We start from the raw sequence: 23,131 nt of genomic DNA, 5'->3' as shown, positions 1-23,131 counted from the left end.
TGTTCAGTTCTACAGAGAAGACTCTTGAGACACACACACACACAATTCCTTCATCAGAAGCAGATTTTATTGGTTTTCTTTGGCAATATAAAACCCCAGTAAATCATCACATAGATTAAGAGCATCCATATTTAGTTGGTCCCGGTCTGAGTTCAGGGGTCACTGTTGTAGATGGCATCAGGTGTGACCTGTTTCTCTGGTGGCACTTTTAAGAGGGGAAACTTTGTCCTCACACACATCACAACTTTCTACCTGGTACACCCAGGACAGCTGTGTTTATCCTCCTAACCTTTCTCAATCACAATCACTCATTCTCTGGACCCCAGTCTGTCAGGGGGAGCAGGCCTCTCCTCTCCAGCAGGGTTCAGACCAGGACACAGTCTTGACATTTACTGCTGTTTATACCTCCCTCTCTCTTCTCTCCCTCCTCCCTCTGTTAATGAGCTGTATACTCTAAGCAGAGCAGCAGACTCAGATCAACACAGAGACAGACATCAATAAGTTCATGAGAGAGATGGGTGACTGCTCGACCCAGGCAGTGTCTGGCGTTGGCACTGAGTGTGTATTTGATAAAGACTGAGGGTAGTTAAGACAGTCTGTCCAAGAAACACGACTTTAAAACTACCATCTCTCCGTCTGTACTAAAAGGCACCAAACATGACTTATGTTAGAAAACTAGGCAGGCTGTAGTGTTTGCTACTAATAATGCACATCTTTTCATAATATATAATCATACACATAAAGTAACTGTGCAGTGAAAGTTCTGTAATATCATACCCAAATAATGTTGACTCATCCTATACTCGTATTTGTGGGCAAAATATTAATTGTAGAACAAAAAAACGTATCTCAAAATTTGCTGTTTCCTCAGAGGATGATGTCATCCTGAGGAGGATGAGCTGGCCAATCAGCGGTCTACTCGCATGAATATTTTTAAGATCAGTATACGTCCACACCATTCCAACACAGAAAAGCTGCTTTTTAACATATTTAAAAGATTTTGGAAGGAAAACTATTTCATTTATATTGTAAAAATGTGTAGGTCATATTTAATAGAATATCTGGAAACACTGGACAGTTGCTTTAAAGTTTTAAATACAAAGCCAACAGACCCATCATATATACATACATCACACTTAACTAACACAGCATTCACACACCTCCCTTTCACACTCAGGTCCTTAACAAGGCTCTCCTACGATGTTTAAAAGTCTTATTGATTGGGAAGTGGTAGATCCCAGTGGCAGGCTTCTCTTCACAGTAGGCCTCTCCTCGGTCTATTGGCAGCGAGAAGGAGGAGGAGTTCCTTATTACCACAGTAAAGAGTAAAGAGACGCTCTAGCATGCGTCTGCAATGTAGTCGGGCAGTACCTGGACCAGTGTAAGCTTCTGGAGGTCAGAGGTCCCTTCACGACCAATCAGAGGTCACTTGTTCTTGTCCAGCGGTGGTTCTGGTTCTGTAGGGGGTGCAGTGAGCTGGTTCATCTGGGACTCTACTCTAGCTCTGCGTTTCTTCTGGACCAGGTTCCCCCCTGCAAACCCCAGAGCCCCCCCCCCAAGCGCTGCTGCCACCCCCGCTGCCTTGAACCCCACCAGTAGGCCCAGCGGCCCACCCAGCACCCCCCCTAACACTGCCCCCGCCACGGGTAACACGGCCAGCCTGTAGCCCACCGCCTGGAGAGAGGACAGAGGGATAGACGAGTCACTACATGCATTGACAGTCTAGGTTTCTTCACTTTTTATGCCAATAAAGATTCTTAAATTCAATTAAAAAGACAAAGAAATAAGAAGAAACTTTGCTTGGGACAAATCAACGCACATATAACACACACACACTCAGGGGGGGTTATTCCTTTGATGTTCTAAGACACACAGTAAGCGAGAAGTCTTCAGATCTACCTGGCCTTTCATGATCACACACACACACAAATGTACACACACAAACAGCAACACATGCGCACACACCATCATCAAAGCTGTACACTTTAATTACCCACATTTATTAAAATGGGAGAAATGAGGTGTGTGTGTGTTTATTAATACTGTTATCTTCAGAGAGGAAGACGCTCCTTCAGACTGATGGCTGTAAATGAGTGACTCCTCTGAACATTCTGCCACACACACACTACCCCCTCCCACGGTTGATTAACAGTTAAATGGATCCAGTTCAAACGCCCTCCCACCCCCTCACCTCATGGCAGCGAAGGTCATTTTAATTAACCAGAGGTAAGTTGAAAGTTCAGAGTACAGGGTGTTGGTAAAGCAGGGGTGTGTGTAATGGCACCTGGCCTGATGACATAACACACACTGCTGTGTCTGACACCTCTTCTATGTACACACACTGCTTCTAAAGGCCTCAGCATGCTTCAGTTCGGCTGACGCCTAGCCCAACGAGTGTGCACGCATACTCCCTTAAAAGACCTGAAAAAAGCAGCAATAGTACTATTTGTCCATTTAGAGATGCCGTAGCCAGAATACACTTCCTCAAAATAGTAGGAATTAATCTAAAATAACTCAAGAAATCTGTCACTAATTTTGACGTGGAGATCTTTGTTGCGGAATTTTACATCTAACTAAGATGTTTGGTGTGGTATTTCACATCTAACTAAGATGTTTGGTGCGGTATTTTACATCTAACTAAGATGTTTGGTGCGGTATTTTACATCTAAGATGTTTGGTGCGGTATTTTACATCTAAGATGTTTGGTGCGGTATTTTACATCTAAGATGTTTGGTGCGGTATTTTACATCTAAGATGTTTGGTGCGGTATTTTACATCTAACTAAGATGTTTGGTGCGGTATTTTACATCTAACTGAGATGTTTGGTGCGGTATTTTACATCTAACTAAGATGTTTGGTGCGGTATTTTACATCTAAGATGTTTGGTGCGGTATTTTACATCTAACTAAGATGTTTGGTGCGGTATTTTACATCTAACTAAGATGTTTGGTGCGGTATTTTACATCTAAGATGTTTGGTGCGGTATTTTACATCTAACTAAGATGTTTGGTGCGGTATTTTACATCTAAGATGTTTGGTGCGGTATTTTACATCTAACTAAGATGTTTGGTGCGGTATTTTACATCTAACTAAGATGTTTGGTGCGGTATTTTACATCTAAGATGTTTGGTGCGGTATTTTACATCTAACTAAGATGTTTGGTGCGGTATTTTACATCTAAGATGTTTGGTGCGGTATTTTACATCTAACTAAGATGTTTGGTGCGGTATTTTACATCTAACTAAGATGTTTGGTGCGGTATTTTACATCTAAGATGTTTGGTGCGGTATTTTACATCTAAGATGTTTGGTGCGGTATTTTACATCTAAGATGTTTGGTGCGGTATTTTACATCTAACTAAGATGTTTGGTGCGGTATTTTACATCTAACTAAGATGTTTGGTGCGGTATTTTACATCTAACTAAGATGTTTGGTGCGGTATTTTACATCTAACTAAGATGTTTGGTGCGGTATTTTACATCTAACTAAGATGTTTGGTGCGGTATTTTACATCTAACTAAGATGTTTGGTGCGGTATTTTACATCTAACTAAGATGTTTGGTGCGGTATTTTACATCTAACTAAGATGTTTGGTGCGGTATTTTACATCTAACTAAGATGTTTGGTGCGGTATTTTACATCTAACTAAGATGTTTGGTGCGGTATTTTACATCTAAGATGTTTGGTGCGGTATTTTACATCTAAGATGTTTGGTGCGGTATTTTACATCTAAGATGTTTGGTGCGGTATTTTACATCTAAGATGTTTGGTGCGGTATTTTACATCTAAGATGTTTGGTGCGGTATTTTACATCTAACTAAGATGTTTGGTGCGGTATTTTACATCTAACTAAGATGTTTGGTGCGGTATTTTACATCTAACTAAGATGTTTGGTGCGGTATTTTACATCTAACTAAGATGTTTGGTGCGGTATTTTACATCTAACTAAGATGTTTGGTGCGGTATTTTACATCTAACTAAGATGTTTGGTGCGGTATTTTACATCTAAGATGTTTGGTGCGGTATTTTACATCTAACTAAGATGTTTGGTGCGGTATTTTACATCTAACTAAGATGTTTGGTGCGGTATTTTACATCTAACTAAGATGTTTGGTGCGGTATTTTACATCTAACTAAGATGTTTGGTGCGGTATTTTACATCTAACTAAGATGTTTGGTGCGGTATTTCTTAATAAAAAAATGTGCATGAAAACGAGTCGTTTCTCATTGAATGACAAAGACTTTATTGAAGAATCCCTACTGTTGACCAATCACCGACGAAGGAGCGTAGACTTCGGCTTTGAACTTCGGGTTGCCGAGCAGAAAAAACATTGTGCCCGAATAGCCCAAAAAACTCGATCCAAAACGTCTAACCCAGACAACGCTGGGCCAATTGTGCGCCGCCCTATGGGACTCCCGATCACAGCCGGTTGTGATACAGTCCAGGATCGAACCCAGGTCTGTAGTGATGCCTTTAGCACTGTGATGCAGTGCCTTAGACCGCTGCGCCACTCAGGATCCCTTAACAGCACAGCCACACCCATACCCTAGAATATTCTGGACCTCAATGTGGGCTCAATCCCATTTCAACTTCATCAATTCAGGAAGTTGAACTGAGTTGAAGTTCCATTTAAAACATGGGGTGAGAGGTGGTACATTTTTAAATATTGTGATATTTTGGCTGCAACTAGACTCACAAACGGGTGTGTACGCGCAGCGTCTGTTCAGCCGTATAGAACTCACACGACATACCACACTGAGCTTGTAATATGTCTGTGGGTATTGAGCTGTCAGTCTGACTTTATTCTGAGGGGGGGTGTGTGTATTGAGCCAACAGCGGGAGGCCAAACGCTGCTCCTGAAGAGCTATTAAATAGCCCTTCATACCTCTAAATACTTCATACCTCTGCACTCTCCATTGACAACACCCCCTACTCAACCCCTCTCTCCATCACTGTACCTCTTAACCCCTCTCTCCCTCCCTCCATCACGATACCTCTTAACCCCTCTCTCCCTCCCTCCATCACTGTACCTCTTAACCCCTCTCTCCCTCCCTCCATCACTGTACCTCTTAACCCCTCTCTCCCTCCCTCCATCACTGTACCTCTTAACCCCTCTCTCCCTCCATCACTGTACCTCTTAACCCCTCTCTCCCTCCATCACTGTACCTCTTAACCCCTCTCTGCCTCCCTCCCTCACTGTACCTCTTAACCCCTCCCTCCATCACTGTACCTCTTAACCCCTCTCTCCCTCACTGTACCTCTTAACCCCTCCCTCCATCACTGTACCTCTTAACCCCTCTCTCCCTCCCTCCATCACTGTACCTCTTAACCCCTCTCTCCCTCCCTCTATCACTGTACCTCTTAACCCCTCTCTCCCTCCCTCCATCACTGTACCTCTTAACCCCTCTCTCTCTCCCCCTATCACTGTACCTCTTAACCCCTCTCTCTATCACTGTACCTCTTAACCCCTCTCTCCATCACTGTACATATTAACCCCTCTCTCCCTCCCTCCATCACTGTACCTCTTAACCCCTCCGTCCCTCCCTCCATCACTGTACCTCTTAACCCCTCTCTCCCTCCCTCCATCACTGTACCTCTTAACCCCTCTCTCCCTCCCTCCATCACTGTACCTCTTAACCCCTCTCTCCCTCCCTCTATCACTGTACCTCTTAACCCCTCTCTATCACTGTACCTCTTAACCCCTCTCTATCACTGTACCTCTTAACCCCTCTCTCCCTCCCTCCATCACTGTACCTCTTAACCCCTCTCTTCCTCGTTCCATCACTGTACCTCTTAATCCCTCTCTCCCTCCATCACTGTACCTCTTAATCCCTCTCTCCCTCTATCACTGTACCTCTTAACCCCTCTCTCCCTCCCTCCATCACTGTACCTCTTAACCCCTCTCTTCCTCGTTCCATCACTGTACCTCTTAACCCCTCCCCCTCCCCCTATCACTGTACCTCTTAACCCCTCTCTCTCCCTCCCTCCATCACTATACCTCTTAACCCCTCTCTCCCTCCCCCTATCACTGTACCTCTTAACCCCTCTCTCCATCACTGTACCTCTTAACCCCTCTCTCCCTCCCTCCATCACTATACCTCTTAACCCCTCTCTCCCTCCCTCCATCACTGTACCTCTTAAACCCTCTCTCCCTCCCTCCATCACTGTACCTCTTAACCCCTCTCTCCCTCCCTCCATCACTGTACCTCTTAACCCCTCTCTCCCTCCCTCCATCACTATACCTCTTAACCCCTCTCTCCCTCCCTCCATCACTGTACCTCTTAACCCCTCTCTCCCTCCCTCCATCACTGTACCTCTTAACCCCTCTCTCCCTCCCTCCATTACTGTACCTCTTAACCCCTCTCTCCCTCCCTCCATCACTGTACCTCTTAACCCCTCTCTCCCTCCCTCCATCACGGTACCTCTTAACCCCTCTCTCCATCACTGTACCTCTTAACCCCTCTCTCCCTCCCTCCATCACTGTACCTCTTAACCCCTCTCTCCATCACTGTACCTCTTAACCCCTCTCTCCATCACTGTACCTCTTAACCCCTCTCTCCCTCCCTCCATCACTATACCTCTTAACCCCTTCTCCCTCCCTCCATCACTGTACCTCTTAACCCCTCTCTCCCTCCCTCCATCACTGTACCTCTTAACCCCTCTCTCCCTCCCTCCATCACTGTACCTCTTAACCCCTCTCTCCCTCCCTCCATCACTGTACCTCTTAACCCCTCTCTCCCTCCCTCCATCACTGTACCTCTTAACCCCTCTCTCCCTCCCTCCATCACTGTACCTCTTAACCCCTCTCTTCCTCGCTCCATCACGGTACCTCTTAACCCCTCTCTCCCTCCCTCCATCACTGTACCTCTTAACCCCTCTCTCCCTCCCTCCATCACTGTACCTCTTAACCCCTCTCTCCATCACTGTACCTCTTAACCCCTCTCTCCCTCCCTCCATCACTGTACCTCTTAACCCCTCTCTTCCTCCCTCCCATTTAAAAAAAAAATAATTATCCCATTTTCACCCCAATTTTCGTGGTATCCAATGGCTAGTAATTACTACCTTGTCTCATCGCTACAACTCCCGTACGGGCTCGGGAGAGACGAAGGTCGAAAGCCATGCGTCCTCCGAAGCACAACCCAACCAGCCGTACTGCTTCTTAACACAGCGCGCCTCCAACCCGGAAGCCAGCCGCACCAATGTGTCGGAGGAAACACCGTGTACCTGGCCCCCTTGGTTGGCGCACACTGCGCCCGTCCCGCCACAGGAGTCGCTGGAGCGCGATGAGACAAGGATATCCCTACCGGCCAAACCCTCCCTACCCCGGACGACGCTATGCCAATTGTGCGTCGCCCCACGGACCTCCCGGTCGCGGCCGGCTGCGACAGAGCCTGGGCGCGAACCCAGAGACTCTGGTGGCGCAGTTAGCACTGCGATGCAGTGCCCTAGACCACTGCGCCACCCGGGAGGCATCACTGTACCTCTTAACCCCTCTCTCCATCACTGTACCTCTTAAACCCTATCTCCCTCCCTCCATCACGCTACCTCCTAACCCCTCTCTCCCTCCCTCCATCACGCTACCTCTTAACCCCTCTCTCCCTCCCTCCATCACACTACCTCTTAACCCCTCTCTCCCTCCATCACTGTACCTCTTAACCCCTCTCTCCCTCCCTCCATCACACTACCTCTTAACCCCTCTCTCCCTCCATCACTGTACCTCTTAACCCCTCTCTCCCTCCATCACTGTACCTCTTAACCCCTCTCTCCCTCCCTCCATCACTGTACCTCTTAACCCCTCTCTTCCTCCCAAATGTACCTCTTAACCCCTCTCTCCCGCCCTCCATCACTGTACCTCTTAACCCCTCTCTCCCTCCCTCACTGTACCTCTTAACCCCTCTCTCCATCATTGTACCTCTTAACCCCTCTCTCCCTCCCTCCATCATTGTACCTCTTAACCCCTCTCTCCCTCCCTCCATCACTATACCTTTTAACCCTTCTCTCCCTCCCCCTATCACTGTACCTCTTAACCCCTCTCTCCCTCTTCCTATCACTGTACCTCTTAACCCCTCTCTCCCTCCCTCCATCACTATACCTTTTAACCCTTCTCTCCCTCCCTCCATCACTGTACCTCTTAACCCCTCTCTCCCTCCCTCCATCACTGTACCTCTTAACCCCTCTCTCCCTCCCTCCATCACGGTACCTCTTAACCCCTCTCTCCCTCCCTCCATCACGGTACCTCTTAACCCCTCTCTCCCTCTTCCTATCACTGTACCTCTTAACCCCTCTCTCCCTCCCTCCATCACTGTACCTCTTAACCCCTCCCTCCATCACTGTACCTCTTAACCCCTCTCTCCCTCCCTCCATCACTGTACCTCTTAACCCCTCTCTCCCTCCCCCTATCACTGTACCTCTTAACCCCTCTCTCCCTCCCCCTATCACTGTACCTCTTAACCCCTCTCTCCCTCCCCCTATCACTGTACCTCTTAACCCCTCTCTCCCTCCCCCTATCACTGTACCTCTTAACCCCTCTCTCCCTCCCAAATGTCCCTCTTAACCCCTCTCTCCCTCCCTCCATCACTGTACCTCTTAACCCCTCTCTCCCTCCCTCCATCACGGTACCTCTTAACCCCTCTCTCCCTCCCTCCATCACTGTACCTCTTAACCCCTCTCTCCCTCCCTCCATCACTGTACCTCTTAACCCCTCTCTCCCTCCCTCCATCATTGTACCTCTTAACCCCTCTCTCTCTCCCCCTATCACTGTACCTCTTAACCCCTCTCTCCATCACTGTACCTCTTAACCCCTCTCTCCCTCCCTCCATTACTGTACCTCTTAACCCCTCTCTCCCTCCCCCTATCACTGTACCTCTTAACCCCTCTCTCCCTCCCTCCATCATTGTACCTCTTAACCCCTCTCTCCATCACTGTACCTCTTAACCCCTCTCCCTCCCCCTGTCACTGTACCTCTTAACCCCTCTCTTCATCCCTCCATCACTGTACCTCTTAACCCCTCTCTCCCTCCATCCATCAATGTACCTCTTAACCCCTCTCTCCCTCCCTCCATCACGGTACCTCTTAACCCCTCTCTCCCTCCCCCTGTCACTGTACCTCTTAACCCCTCTCTCCCTCCCTCCATCACGGTACCTCTTAACCCCTCTCTCCCTCCCTCCATCACGGTAACTCTTAACCCCTCTCTCCCTCCCTCCATCACTGTACCTCTTAACCCCTCTCTCCCTCCCTCCATCACTGTACCTCTAAACCCCTCTCTCCCTCCCTCTATCACTGTACCTCTTAACCCCTCTCTCCATCACGGTACCTCTTAACCCCTCTCTCCCTCCCTCCATCACTGTACCTCTTAACCCCTCTCTCCCTCCCTCCATCACTGTACCTCTTAACCCCTCTCTCCCTCCCCCTATCACTGTACCTCTTAACCCCTCTCTCCCTCCCCCTATCACTGTACCTCTTAACCCCTCTCTCCCTCCCCCTATCACTGTACCTCTTAACCCCTCTCTCCCTCCCCCTATCACTGTACCTCTTAACCCCTCTCTCCCTCCCAAATGTCCCTCTTAACCCCTCTCTCCCTCCCTCCATCACTGTACCTCTTAACCCCTCTCTCCCTCCCTCCATCACGGTACCTCTTAACCCCTCTCTCCCTCCCTCCATCACTGTACCTCTTAACCCCTCTCTCCCTCCCTCCATCACTGTACCTCTTAACCCCTCTCTCCCTCCCTCCATCATTGTACCTCTTAACCCCTCTCTCTCTCCCCCTATCACTGTACCTCTTAACCCCTCTCTCCATCACTGTACCTCTTAACCCCTCTCTCCCTCCCTCCATTACTGTACCTCTTAACCCCTCTCTCCCTCCCCCTATCACTGTACCTCTTAACCCCTCTCTCCCTCCCTCCATCATTGTACCTCTTAACCCCTCTCTCCATCACTGTACCTCTTAACCCCTCTCCCTCCCCCTGTCACTGTACCTCTTAACCCCTCTCTTCATCCCTCCATCACTGTACCTCTTAACCCCTCTCTCCCTCCATCCATCAATGTACCTCTTAACCCCTCTCTCCCTCCCTCCATCACGGTACCTCTTAACCCCTCTCTCCCTCCCCCTGTCACTGTACCTCTTAACCCCTCTCTCCCTCCCTCCATCACGGTACCTCTTAACCCCTCTCTCCCTCCCTCCATCACGGTAACTCTTAACCCCTCTCTCCCTCCCTCCATCACTGTACCTCTTAACCCCTCTCTCCCTCCCTCCATCACTGTACCTCTAAACCCCTCTCTCCCTCCCTCTATCACTGTACCTCTTAACCCCTCTCTCCATCACGGTACCTCTTAACCCCTCTCTCCCTCCCTCCATCACTGTACCTCTTAACCCCTCTCTCCCTCCCTCCATCACTGTACCTCTTAACCCCTCTCTCCCTCCATCCATCACGGTACCTCTTAAATCCTCTCTCCCTCCCTCCATCACGATACCTCTTAACCCCTCTCTCCCTCCCTCCATCACGGTACCTCTTAACCCCTCTCTCCCTCCCTCCATCACGGTACCTCTTAACCCCTCTCTCCCTCCCTCCATCACTATACCTCTTAACCCCTCTCTCCCTCCCTCCATCACTGTGCCTCTTAACCCCTCTCTCCCTCCATCCATCACTGTACCTCTTAACCCCTCTCCCTCCCCCTGTCACTGTACCTCTTAACCCCTCTCTTCATCCCTCCATCACTGTACCTCTTAACCCCTCTCTCCCTCCCTCCATCACTGTACCTCTTAACCCCTCTCTCCCTCCCTCCATCCATCACTGTACCTCTTAACCCCTCTCTCCCTCCCCCTGTCACTGTACCTCTTAACCCCTCTCTCCCTCCCTCCATCACTGTACCTCTTAACCCCTCTCTCCCTCCCTCCATCACGGTACCTCTTAACCCCTCTCTCCCTCCCTCCATCACTGTACCTCTTAACCCCTCTCTCCCTCCCTCCATCACTGTACCTCTAAACCCCTCTCTCCCTCCCTCCATCACTGTACCTCTTAACCCCTCTCTCCCTCCCTCTATCACTGTACCTCTTAACCCCTCTCTCCATCACGGTACCTCTTAACCCCTCTCTCCCTCCCTCCATCACTGTACCTCTTAACCCCTCTCTCCCTCCCTCCATCACGGTACCTCTTAACCCCTCTCTCCCTCCATCCATCACGGTACCTCTTAACCCCTCTCTCCCTCCATCCATCACGGTACCTCTTAACCCCTCTCTCCCTCCCTCCATCACTGTACCTCTTAACCCCTCTCTCCCTCCCTCCATCACGATACCTCTTAACCCCTCTCTCCCTCCCTCCATCACGGTACCTCTTAACCCCTCTCTCCCTCCCTCCATCACGATACCTCTTAACCCCTCTCTCCCTCCCTCCATCACGATACCTCTTAACCCCTCTCTCCATCTATTCTCTCTATTTCTTTAATTGCAGCTTTCCTCCGTATTCTGCTGGATCAATAGGGACAAACGTTGTAGAATGGCTGGGAGGCAAAGTGCCATCGATCTCCCAAACACCACACACACACACACGTGTACACGCTCACACGCACCTTCCCGAGGCTCCTGGTCCCCTCCTCCACGTTGGCTGCTGCTGTGTTGACGTTCTCCTCTATGCTGTCAATCTTCTCCTGCTGGGACTGACACACACACACACACACACACAGGGTTTATACACTGGAGACACACACCGCTGACTTGGTCCCTCTCGAACACAGCAACACAGATGTGTGTGTGTGTGTCTGTATGTGTGTCTGTATGTGATGCAGGTATAAAGTAGAAAAGGTAGGGTCTGGGGAAGATTATATTGGGGCAGGAGGGGGTCTGGGGAGATTATATTGGGGCAGGAGGGGGTCTGGGGAGATTATATTAGGGTAGGAATGGGTCTTGGGGGGGTTATATTGGGGCAGGAGGGGGTCTGGGGGGGTTATTGTGAGGAGCTCATGAAATATTCAGAGTGGCAGCTGTCCCTCTCTCCCTGTGTGCTGGACACCATCCATCCTTCTCTCCTTCCTTATTGTAGTTGTTGTTATATGTACATACTATATACATTTTATGGACATGGTACCTTTTTACATTAGCTACTTATTACACATGGATAGACAATATTCAGACAACAGGTATACATTTTCTGTAGCGGTTTCAGTCGTAACTATGATCAATCCTGAGCTTTTTTAAGTCCCTCGTCTCTCTTACTGCCCCCTAACTCCCTCCCTCTCCCTTACTGCCCCCTAACTCCCTCCCTCTCCCTTACTGCCCCCTAACTCCCTCCCTCTCCCTTACTGCCCCCAAACTCCCTCCTCTCCCTTACTGCCCCCTAACTCCCTCCCTCTCCCTTACTGCCCCCTAACTCCCTCCATCTCCCTTACTGCCCCCTAACTCCCTCCCTCTCTGCCCCCTAACTCCCTCCCTCTCCCTTACTGCCCCCTAACTCCCTCCCTCTCCCTTACTGCCCCCTAACTCCCTCCATCTCCCTTACTGCCCCCTAACTCCCTCCCTCTCTGCCCCCTAACTCCCTCCCTCTCCCTTACTGCCCCCTAACTCCCTCCCTCTCCCTTACTGCCCCCTAACTCCCTCCCTCTCTGCCCCCTAACTCCCTCCCTCTCCCTTACTGCCCCCTAACTCCCTCCCTCTCCCTTACTGCCCCCTAACTCCCTCCCTCTCCCTTACTGCCCCCAAACTCCCTCCCTCTCCCTTACTGCCCCCTAACTCCCTCCCTCTCTGCCCCCTAACTCCCTCCCTCTCCCTTACTGCCCCCTAACTCCCTCCCTCTCCCTTACTGCCCCCTAACTCCCTCCCTCTCCCTTACTGCCCCCTAACTCCCTCCCTCTCCCTTACTGCCCCCTAACTCCCTCCCTCTCCCTTACTGCCCCCTAACTCCCTCCCTCTCCCTTACTGCCCCCTAACTCCCTCCCTCTCCCTTACTGCCCCCTAACTCCCTCCCTCTCCCTTACTGCCCCCTAACTCCCTCCCTCTCCCTTACTGCCCCCTAACTCCCTCCCTCTCCCTTACTGCCCCCTAACTCCCTCCCTCTCCCTTACTGCCCCCTAACTCCCTCCCTCTCCCTTACTGCCCCCTAACTCCCTCCATCTCCCTTACTGCCCCCTAACTCCCTCCCTCTCTGCCCCCTAACTCCCTCCCTCTCCCTTACTGCCCCCTAACTCCCTCCCTCTCCCTTACTGCCCCCTAACTCCCTCCCTCTCTGCCCCCTAACTCCCTCCCTCTCTGCCCCCTAACTCCCTCCCTCTCCCTTACTGCCCCCTAACTCCCTCCCTCTCCCTTACTGCCCCTCTAACTCCCTCCCTCTCCCTTACTGCCCCCTAACTCCCTCCCTCTCCCTTACTGCCCCCTAACTCCCTCCCTCTCCCTTACTGCCCCCTAACTCCCTCCCTCTCCCTTACTGCCCCCTAACTCCCTCCCTCTCCCTTACTGCCCCCTAACTCCCTCCCTCTCCCTTACTGCCCCCTAACTCCCTCCCTCTCTGCCCCCTAACTCCCTCCCTCTCCCTTACTGCCCCCTAACTCCCTCCCTCTCCCTTACTGCCCCCTAACTCCCTCCCTCTCCCTTACTGCCCCCTAACTCCCTCCCTCTCTGCCCCCTAACTCCCTCCCTCTCTGCCCCCTAACTCCCTCCCTCTCCCTTACTGCCCCCTAACTCCCTCCCTCTCCCTTACTGCCCCCTAACTCCCTCCATCTCCCTTACTGCCCCCTAACTCCCTCCCTCTCTGCCCCCTAACTCCCTCCCTCTCCCTTACTGCCCCCTAACTCCCTCCCTCTCCCTTACTGCCCCCTAACTCCCTCCCTCTCTGCCCCCTAACTCCCTCCCTCTCCCTTACTGCCCCCTAACTCCCTCCCTCTCCCTTACTGCCCCCTAACTCCCTCCCTCTCCCTTACTGCCCCTCTAACTCCCTCCCTCTCCCTTACTGCCCCCTAACTCCCTCCCTCTCCCTTACTGCCCCCTAACTCCCTCCCTCTCCCTTACTGCCCCCTAACTCCCTCCCTCTCCCTTACTGCCCCCTAACTCCCTCCCTCTCCCTTACTGCCCCCTAACTCCCTCCCTCTCCCTTACTGCCCCCTAACTCCCTCCCTCTCCCTTACTGCCCCCTAACTCCCTCCCTCTCCCTTACTGCCCCCTAACTCCCTCCCTCTCCCTTACTGCCCCCTAACTCCCTCCCTCTCCCTTACTGCCCCCTAACTCCCTCCCTCTCCCTTACTGCCCCCTAACTCCCTCCCTCTCCCTTACTGCCCCCTAACTCCCTCCCTCTCCCTTACTGCCCCCTAACTCCCTCCCTCTCCCTTACTGCCCCCTAACTCCCTCCCTCTCCCTTACTGCCCCCTAACTCCCTCCCTCTACCCTTACTGCCCCCTAACTCCCTCCCTCTACCCTTACTGCCCCCTAACTCCCTCCTCTCCCATACTGCCCCCTAACTCCCTCCTCTCCCATACTGCCCCCTAACTCCCTCCCTCTCCCTTACTGACCCCTAACTCCCTCCCTCTCCCTTACTGCCCCCTAACTCCCCCCCTCTCCCTTTCTGCCCCCTAACTCCCTCCCTCTCCCTTTCTGCCCCCTAACTCCCTCCCTCTCCCTTACTGCCCCCTAACTCCCTCCCTCTCCCTTACTGCCCCCTAACTCCCTCCCTCTCCCTTACTGCCCCCTAACTCCCTCCCTCTCCCTTACTGCCCCCTAACTCCCTCCCTCTCCCTTACTGCCCCCTAACTCCCTCCCTCTCCCTTACTGCCCCCTAACTCCCTCCCTCTCCCTTACTGCCCCCTAACTCCCTCCCTCTCCCTTACTGCCCCCTAACTCCCTCCCTCTCCCTTACTGCCCCCTAACTCCCTCCCTCTCCCTTACTGCCCCCTAACTCCCTCCCTCTCCCTTACTGCCCCCTAACTCCCTCCCTCTCCCTTACTGCCCCCTAACTCCCTCCCTCTCCCTTACTGCCCCCTAACTCCCTCCCTCTCCCTTACTGCCCCCTAACTCCCTCCCTCTCCCTTACTGCCCCCTAACTCCCTCCCTCTCCCTTACTGCCCCCTAACTCCCTCCCTCTCCCTTACTGCCCCCTAACTCCCTCCCTCTCCCTTACTGCCATCTAACTCCCTCCCTCTCCCTTACTGCCCCCTAACTCCCTCCCTCTCCCTTACTGCCCCCTAACTCCCTCCCTCTCCCTTACTGCCCCCTAACTCCCTCCCTCTCCCTTACTGCCCCCTAACTCCCTCCCTCTCCCTTACTGCCCCCTAACTCCCTCCCTCTCCCTTACTGCCCCCTAACTCCCTCCCTCTCCCTTACTGCCCCCTAACTCCCTCCCTCTCCCTTACTGCCCCCTAACTCCCTCCCTCTCCCTTACTGCCCCCTAACTCCCTCCCTCTCCCTTACTGCCCCCTAACTCCCTCCCTCTCCCTTACTGCCCCCTAACTCCCTCCCTCTCCCTTACTGCCCCCTAACTCCCTCCCTCTCCCTTACTGCCCCCTAACTCCCTCCCTCTCCCTTACTGCCCCCTAACTCCCTCCTCTCCTTTACAGTCCTCTCCCTCCCTCCCTCCATCATTCTCCTCTCCCTTAAGGTGTCCGCATGCTTCCCAGCCACGCATATATTATGACTGCATTTTGTAACGCTTTTGTTAGTTTTGGTCTTCGGTGAGGGTTTTTCCGGCCGTGCTAACAAAACATTTTCTCCAGGCAAGCCGAAGTCGGTAGCCGAAGTCTACGCCTCTTCATCTGTGATTGGTCAACAGTAGGGATTCTTCAATTAAATGTTTGATGTCATTCAAGGAGACTGCACCAAACATCTTGGATGTAAAATTGCGCGACTAAGATCTGCTTGGTATTTCAAACAAAGGTCTTTTAAGGGATTATGCGAACACACTCGTTCTGAACCGAAGCATGCTGACGCCTTTACTCCTCGCCTCAGTCCTCACATCTCTCCCCCACTCTCATGTTCACTTCGGTTCCCATTTCTTCACCCTCCCTCCCTTTAAACCCCAGATGTATGTATGGTTGTTGGTGGATGTGGAGCTTCTAGGCTCCAGCCAGTGTAACAGGGGGAGATGAGTGCTTCAGTCAGACACTAGCAGGCTGCGTCTGAACATCTCAACTTGCCTCTCTCCCTCCCTCTCTCTCTCAAACCCCCAGGCAGGTACAAACACCAACACACAGCAGTGTTTACCCTGTGGTTGAGAGGCTGAGTATTGGTCCCTGAACGACACCAGTCACCCCAGAGAGACCACAGCACTAAAACATCTTTATGCTCTCTCCTTCAAAACAATCTCCTCTCGGTCTCGTCTCTCTCTCTCCCTTCCCAAATCTCTCTCTCTACACCTCTTTCTGCCCTCCTCTCTCACCATGTTTAAGCCCTCCCTTCCTCCCACTCTCCCTCCTATCGCTCTTTCGTTCCCAGAGGATAGAGTGCTAATCGGAGTTGTCTGTTTTCCTCCTGGCCCACCATACGCCCTGTTGCCTGGGTTCTCTCCCACGGCACTCTCCTCTCTTCTCCCCATGGACACACAGCCCCCTTCTCTCCTATCCTCTCTCGTCTCCCACCTCTCCCCTATGGCCCATTTTCTACCATCCCCCCTCTCCCAGCAGTACACCTGCCTGCAGCCCCACTCCAGTAACCTGTGCTGTGACCTGCTCTCTAAGGAGCCCCAGCATGAATCCAACCAGACAGACAGACGCTAGGCTAGCTGTCGCTCACTACACTGTCTGTCAGTGCCCTCACTGCCCTGTGTGCTAACAGCATGGTTAGCGTAGCCGCAGCACGCTATCTGTGTTATGTAGCCCTGTCCCTGTCATTCATCCTGTCTCATTAGACACCAGAAAGGCATTGTCTGCTGACCTTGTCAGCACTCAATCACACACACACACAGTACATACAGTGCATTCGGAAAGTGTTCAGACCCCTTCTCTTTTTCAACATTTTGTTATGTTACAACCTTATTCTTAAACAGATTACATTTTAAAAATTGTCGTCATCTATCTACACACAATACCCAATAATGACAAAATGAAAAGTTTTTTAAATATATTTTTTGCTAATTTCATAAGTATTCAGCACCTTTGCTACGAGACTCGAAATTGAGCTCAGGTGCATCCTGTTTCCATTGATCATCCTTGAGATGTTTCTACATCTTGATTGGAGTTCACCTGTGGCAATTTCAATTGATTGGACATGATTTGAAAAGGCACACACCTGTCTGTATAAGGTCCCAGAGTTGACAGTGCATGTCAGATTAAAAACCAAGCCATGAGGTTGAAGAAATTGTCCGTACAGCCCCGAGACAGGATTGTGTCGAGGCACAGATATGGGAAAGAGTACCGAAACATGTCTGCGGCATTGAAGATCCCAGTGGCCTCCATCATTCTTAAATGGAAGAAGTTTGGAACCACCAAGACTCTTCCTAGAGCTGGCCGTCCGGCCAGCCAGCCAACGTGAGCAATCGGGGGAGAAGGGACTTGGTCAGGAAGGTGACCAAGAACCTGATGGTCACTCTGACAGAGCTCGAGAGTTCCTCTGTGAAGATGGGAGAACCTTCCAGAAGGACAACCATCTCTGCAGCACTCCACCAATCAGGCCTTTATGGTAGAGTGGCCAAACAGAAACCCCTCCGCAGGAAAAGGCACATGACAGCCCACCTGGAGTTTGCCACAAGCATTTCGCTACACTCGCAATAACATCTGCTAACCATGTATATGTGACCAATAAAATTGGATTTGATTTGAAAAGCACCTAAAGGACTCTCAGACCATGAGAAACAAGATTCTCTGGTCTGCTGGAATAAGATTGAACTCTTTGGCCTGAATGCCAAGCCTCATCTGGAGGAAACCTGGCACCATCCCTATGGTGAAGCATGGTGGTGACAGCATCGTGCTGTGGTGATGTTTTTCAGCTACAGGGACTGGGAGACTAGTCAGGATTGAGGGAACGATAAACAGAGCAAAGTACAGAGAGATCCTTGATGAAAACCACACAGCTAAGACAACACAGGAGTGGCTTCGGGACAAATCTCTGAATGTCCTTGAGTGGCCCAGCCAGAGCCCGACTTGTACCCGATCGAACATCTCTGGAGAGACCTGAAAATAGCTGTGCAGCAACGCTCCCCATCTAACCTGATAGAGCTTGAGAGAATCTTTAGAGAAGAATGGAAGAAACTCCCCAAATAAAGGTGTGTCAAGCTTGTAGAGTCGTACCCTAGAAGACTTGAGGTTGTAATCGCTGCCAATGGTGCTTCAACAAAGTACTAAACAAAGTATTCTTAGGAAATGTGATATTTCAGTTTTTATTTGCAAAAATGTCTACAAAACAGTTTTTGCTTTGTCATTGTGGGGTATTGTGTGTAGATTGATGAGGAAAACAATTGGATCAATTTTAGAATTAGGCTCCAACGTAACAAAATGTGGAAAAAGTCAAGGGGAATACATTCCGAATGCACTGTACATAGCATACTCACATGGACCAGCAGAGAGAACTCTGTCACCAAACCGCTAAGCTCCTTCAGGTCCTGACAAAACAAACTCATATTAACACAGCAACAATAACACACAAACAAAAACCTACTATATGACATATTAAAGACATTAATAAATATTATGATCTCTTAATCTATTATTAAGACAATTTCTGAAAACAGTACAAGGGGCCCAAATATTCCCACCTCCTCCAGGGTGTCCCAGGACTCGGCAGCACTCTCGTTGAGGGGGATCACTGGGAGGAGGAGCTGCGTTTGATTGACAGGAGGGGGCTCCCTGCCCACATCATCACCATGGGAACCATCTAATGGACAAGGTCAGTGAGAACCAGAGTAACCAACTTTACATCTGGACATGTTACTGCTTCTGAAATTCTCAAATTCATAATGAGCATTTAGATGATTTATTAGTTGGTTTATTGGTCAATAAAGGAAGAGCTAACATGGCTGCCATAGAATGGAATAAACTGATATATTGAATAGAGGGGAAGGGGGCGGTGCTACCTGCGGATGAGTCGTCTGGGGGGCGTGGTGCCTGTGGCAGAGGGGCGGGGTTAGAATGCAGCAGTAGGAAGTCTTGCGCGGCAGCAGATGCTCGGTCTCTGATTGGCTGAACCAGCCTCTCCAGGGCGGGGCCGTCCTCCGGGCGGACACGTCCACATAGTTTCTCCATCTCTCTAACATTAGCCCTCAACTGCTACAGAGAGGGAGAGAGAGTGAGAGAGCGGGTTCAACAAGTAATTCAACTTCCCAACAGATAGATTAAAAAAAGAGGCACGAGAGAGAGAGAAGTACACCCTCATACAGATAGACAGGTTCCAGTGTCTCTGCTGGGAGGAGGAGTGAGAAGGGGGAAGTAGGAGGGTGTCAGATCGCCTCCCCTGGTTGTACCCATCAGCCCCAGGGCAGATCAAAGCAGGGGTCAGGAGGTTATGACCAATAGATGCTCCCACGCTAATTAGACATGATGAATAAACATACACACACAGCTGCAGACTGGATTAGCATTGAGCCGCTATGGCCACGGGGAGACACACCTGTCAGAACGCTAAAGACCTGTTAGCATATGCTTCACAGATAACACACACACACACACACAGAGACACTCACACACACACAAAGAACACAACACAAAGATCAACAATAAGAACATTAACAGGTGAATGAACTCTCTGCGCTGCTGGAGAAGGTTGGTTAAAACCTCTTAAATGTAATCTACTTAATCCCCTAAAATCATTATTTACCATGAGAGGGCCATAAACAATAACTAGTAATGCTGCAAACTCTAAGGTTCAATTGTCACCTTTCTGGTAAAACAGTTAGACTGGTGAGGTATAGTCACTTTTCAAGACACACGATCAAGTACACAGCACAAACATGATACAAATATGTTGTTATATGATGGATATCCTATAACTAAACTGTATAAATAAGGCTTGAAATGACTTATTTGTTCTAAATATCAAGTATCATCAATTTATAAAACGACTAACTATAAGATTTCTGTATAATACATATTTGTATAGTTATTGTTTGAGAAAATGGGCAGATTTTCTAAAGGTCTCTTGATCAAAACGTCTGCCCCCACCACTGTGAATATTTCCTGAACTCGTTAGGCTTTATCTCATATAAATAGTGTCCGTCTATCACAAACAGAAAGTGGGTTTTGTTTCAAATCTATTCATTATTTTAGACTACTGGCTATAAATCGATCTGAATGTGGTACAGTGATGAAACCACTCCCCCTCGCTGCATTACGGTGTAAGGATTCCAGGCATATGCTGCTTCATACAGGCAGAAGAGACATACTACTGTGTCTGTAAGAATCAGGGCTACTGCTCAATGCAAGCCAACTCGATCGATTTATAAGCAAACATTTCAGTCAGAACCGGTATCAGAACCACGCAGGTCCCCTAAACAGGGGACTTTACATCGAAGAGGATTTATTAAAAATCAGTAATTTTTGGGGGCAAAAGGCGTTTACAGAACTAAGGGCTACTGATTGAAAGGTGTGTAGGAGTGTGTAACTGGTCCATATGTGTGTTTTCAGGCTGTTGTCATCTCTGGGGAGAAGGGGATATGGAGGGGGGGGGCCCTGAGACCGCTGTTTGTTAGTCAGTCACTCAGCCAGCGGAGTGTGTGTGTGACTGTGTGTGTCAGCCAGTCAGTCAGTGGGGGACAGACAGGCATGTGAAGCAGCAGGACTCCATCTCTGCAGACAAACACACAGTAAACACCAGGGAGAAAGTGAAACCAGCCACACGTTGTTAAATAGGCCCTGCCACACCAACACACACACAGGGCCTTACCAAACCGATTCACTAGCCTGCTAATATTGTTGCACTCACTAAGTCTAGAGGGTCTTAGGCCTAGTTAACTGGTCTGTAACCTGATTTGACGTGTGTCTGTGTGAGAAATCAGCGTATGCGTCTAGGTGTGAATGTATGTACCCAGGAGACAGCTACCTTACCGTAGGTCCAGGGCCAGCTCCGTCTTCGCCTCTTGGTCGGCCGGTCCAAGTGGATTAGTATTTGTTCAGATGGTGACTAAACATAAATATGTTCAAGAAGGAAAAATAGCAAAGGCCCAAACTAAAAGACCGCAAAACAAACCAGCAGGCTCTCCGAGCTGGTACTCTGACTGACGATCACCCTAATTGACAGCACCGAATGTGCTTATCAACCACCTGGACAAGGTTGCTGCTGCCCCCTGGGGGAATGGAGTGTGGAAGTGATCTGTAGTGTGCTGTCTAAACTACCTAACCTATTCCCTCAAAGGGATGAGCAGCAGAGAGGGGGGTCTATAATCATATTCACAGTTAGGAGAAAGGGATGAATAGATGAGTGATGGATGAAAATAGAGGTGTGCAGACAGAAATACAGAAAGCAGAGGAGCCCACTTCCTGCTAGAGACTTCACTTCCTGCCTAGAGAGTTTGGTGGCAAGAAAGGCTCTCTCTCTACTTCTCTTAGGCTCTATCTGTGCTGCATGTCCTTGTGTATCATCACCCATCTTCAGCTTCCTTACACACACCCAGCCCAGCAGACAGAAACACACACACGCCACACAGGAAAGCACTCTGCCCCTCCCAAGGGGTTTGAGGGAATGGTGTGTTTTGTGTGTGTGTGTGTGTGTGTGTGTGTGTGTGAGGGAAGGATGTGGGGGTGAATCCTTCACTTCCAGAGACATGGTGGTGTCATTGTGAAAACACACTGTGCAGCACTTTACACACACACACACAGACCCTTTTAAAACACACACTCAATTTGACATACACACTCCTGATCTCCTGCAGGCACACAGCACACAGTCACAACATAGTGTATATACTCAGCACAAGGCCAGTGTGCGTGTGTCTATGTTTTACCTGCACAGTGCGGCTGGCATTGATGTGCTCCTGATGAAGGCGATCCCATTGTCCACTATGCTGGAACTGTAAGACAATAACAAGTTCAGTTGCTGCTTCTCTGTGTGTGGTTCTTCAGTAACTTCCAATGGTCGGTGATTTTAGTTTGCGTGTGTATATATGTGTGTATATGTTTGCGTGTGTGTGTGTATATGTGTGTGTTACCTTCAGTATATTGCTGTGGTGTCTCTGTAGTCTTTCTAGGTCTGTCGGCAGGGCTACTTTAGTGAACTTGTGGATCGGCCCTTCAAGACGCCTCAGCGTCAGCTTGCCCCCTTCCTCTGACATCTGACCCCGGGTGGGTTCTCACACCTGCAACCATACACACCTGCTCCTCTTACTCAACTACCTGGAAGACAGGAGGGAGGAGGTATACATCAAACATCAGCGTGTCACACACAACCACATGACCTGTTTCACACACACACACACACACACACACACACACACACACACACACACACACACACACACACCTCTCCTTGTAACCCAATGCCAAACACATCACAACATACCATTGTTGGCTAGTAGGGAGCTGACTCCCTACTTTGCTAACTCCCTCGTGCCCAAGGTTTGAATAACAGGGTCTCAGAGCCTGGCTCGAGCTGTTAGCTCGCTAACTAATGACGTTAAACGACAACATCCGGGAACAAATGAAAACAGAAAACTTTGCTTGTTCCAGAGAGAAGAAATGTCTGTAATTATGACACATTAAAACACATTTTGACCGAGGTAGCTAGCTGGCAGTTATAACGTTATATTGTGCTCTTAAAGTAACAATATAACGTTATAACTGCCAGAATCAGATGTCTGTCAGGTGAGTTAACGTTAACAGTATGTTAGCAAGCTAACCAGCACAGCTGACTATTCAAACTTTAAATCATATTTAATTTTCAAACCGTGAACATATTACTTACTTAAAGTAAAAACCCATGAGTGTAAAACTTGGGTGATGCATTCTTCTAGGCTATTTCGTAACTGTTTGTCTCGAGTTAGCTACATGTCCAACTTTCTCTTCTGTTTGTAAACAACTCTCTTCCTTGCGCGCAGACGAATTACTTCCGATCTAAAACCTTAGCCCACAGAGAAGACGGTCCGCCCCTTGAGGCTGAATCTACAGCAGTCCTATAGAGTAACCTTTCTGATTAATTGAACGTTATTGAATGAAGTTCAATAGTGAATATTATAGCAAGAGATGAGTGACTGATTTCATATACATTTTTGTAAAAGCGGGAATTGAACTTCCGCCAAG

At 49.8% G+C, this 23,131-nt stretch overlaps 1 protein-coding gene across 1 annotated transcript; it reads right to left on the bottom strand.

Moving 5' to 3' along the window:
• Positions 1-49: 49 nt before the first annotated feature.
• LOC129844169 (syntaxin-17-like) lies at positions 50-22,953 on the bottom strand. Its single transcript, XM_055912585.1, has 8 exons — positions 22,797-22,953; positions 22,045-22,228; positions 21,841-21,906; positions 18,979-19,171; positions 18,661-18,779; positions 18,457-18,507; positions 11,567-11,653; positions 50-1,674 (listed from the first exon to the last, which is right to left on the bottom strand). Exons 2-8 carry the CDS (start codon positions 22,165-22,167, stop codon positions 1,426-1,428), a joined length of 888 nt encoding a protein of 295 aa, XP_055768560.1. The 5' UTR covers positions 22,168-22,228; positions 22,797-22,953; the 3' UTR covers positions 50-1,425.
• Between the last annotated feature and the right edge of the window lie 178 nt (positions 22,954-23,131).

This window comes from Salvelinus fontinalis, unplaced genomic scaffold (assembly GCF_029448725.1).
Source record: "Salvelinus fontinalis isolate EN_2023a unplaced genomic scaffold, ASM2944872v1 scaffold_0186, whole genome shotgun sequence".
NCBI classification, from domain to species: Eukaryota; Metazoa; Chordata; class Actinopteri; order Salmoniformes; family Salmonidae; genus Salvelinus; species Salvelinus fontinalis.
This window is presented reverse-complemented; position numbering and strand designations above follow the sequence as displayed.

Excerpts from the sequence above, each read along its gene's own strand:
- LOC129844169 (XM_055912585.1), bottom strand. The coding sequence starts at position 22,167 with ATGTCAGAGGAAGGGGGCAAGCTGACGCTGAGGCGTCTTGAAGGGCCG. Across the intron at positions 21,907-22,044 it reads ACCACAGCAATATACTGAAG|TTCCAGCATAGTGGACAATG; the intron begins GTAACACACACA and ends ATTGTCTTACAG. Across the intron at positions 18,508-18,660 it reads CCTGGGACACCCTGGAGGAG|GACCTGAAGGAGCTTAGCGG; the intron begins GTGGGAATATTT and ends TTGTTTTGTCAG.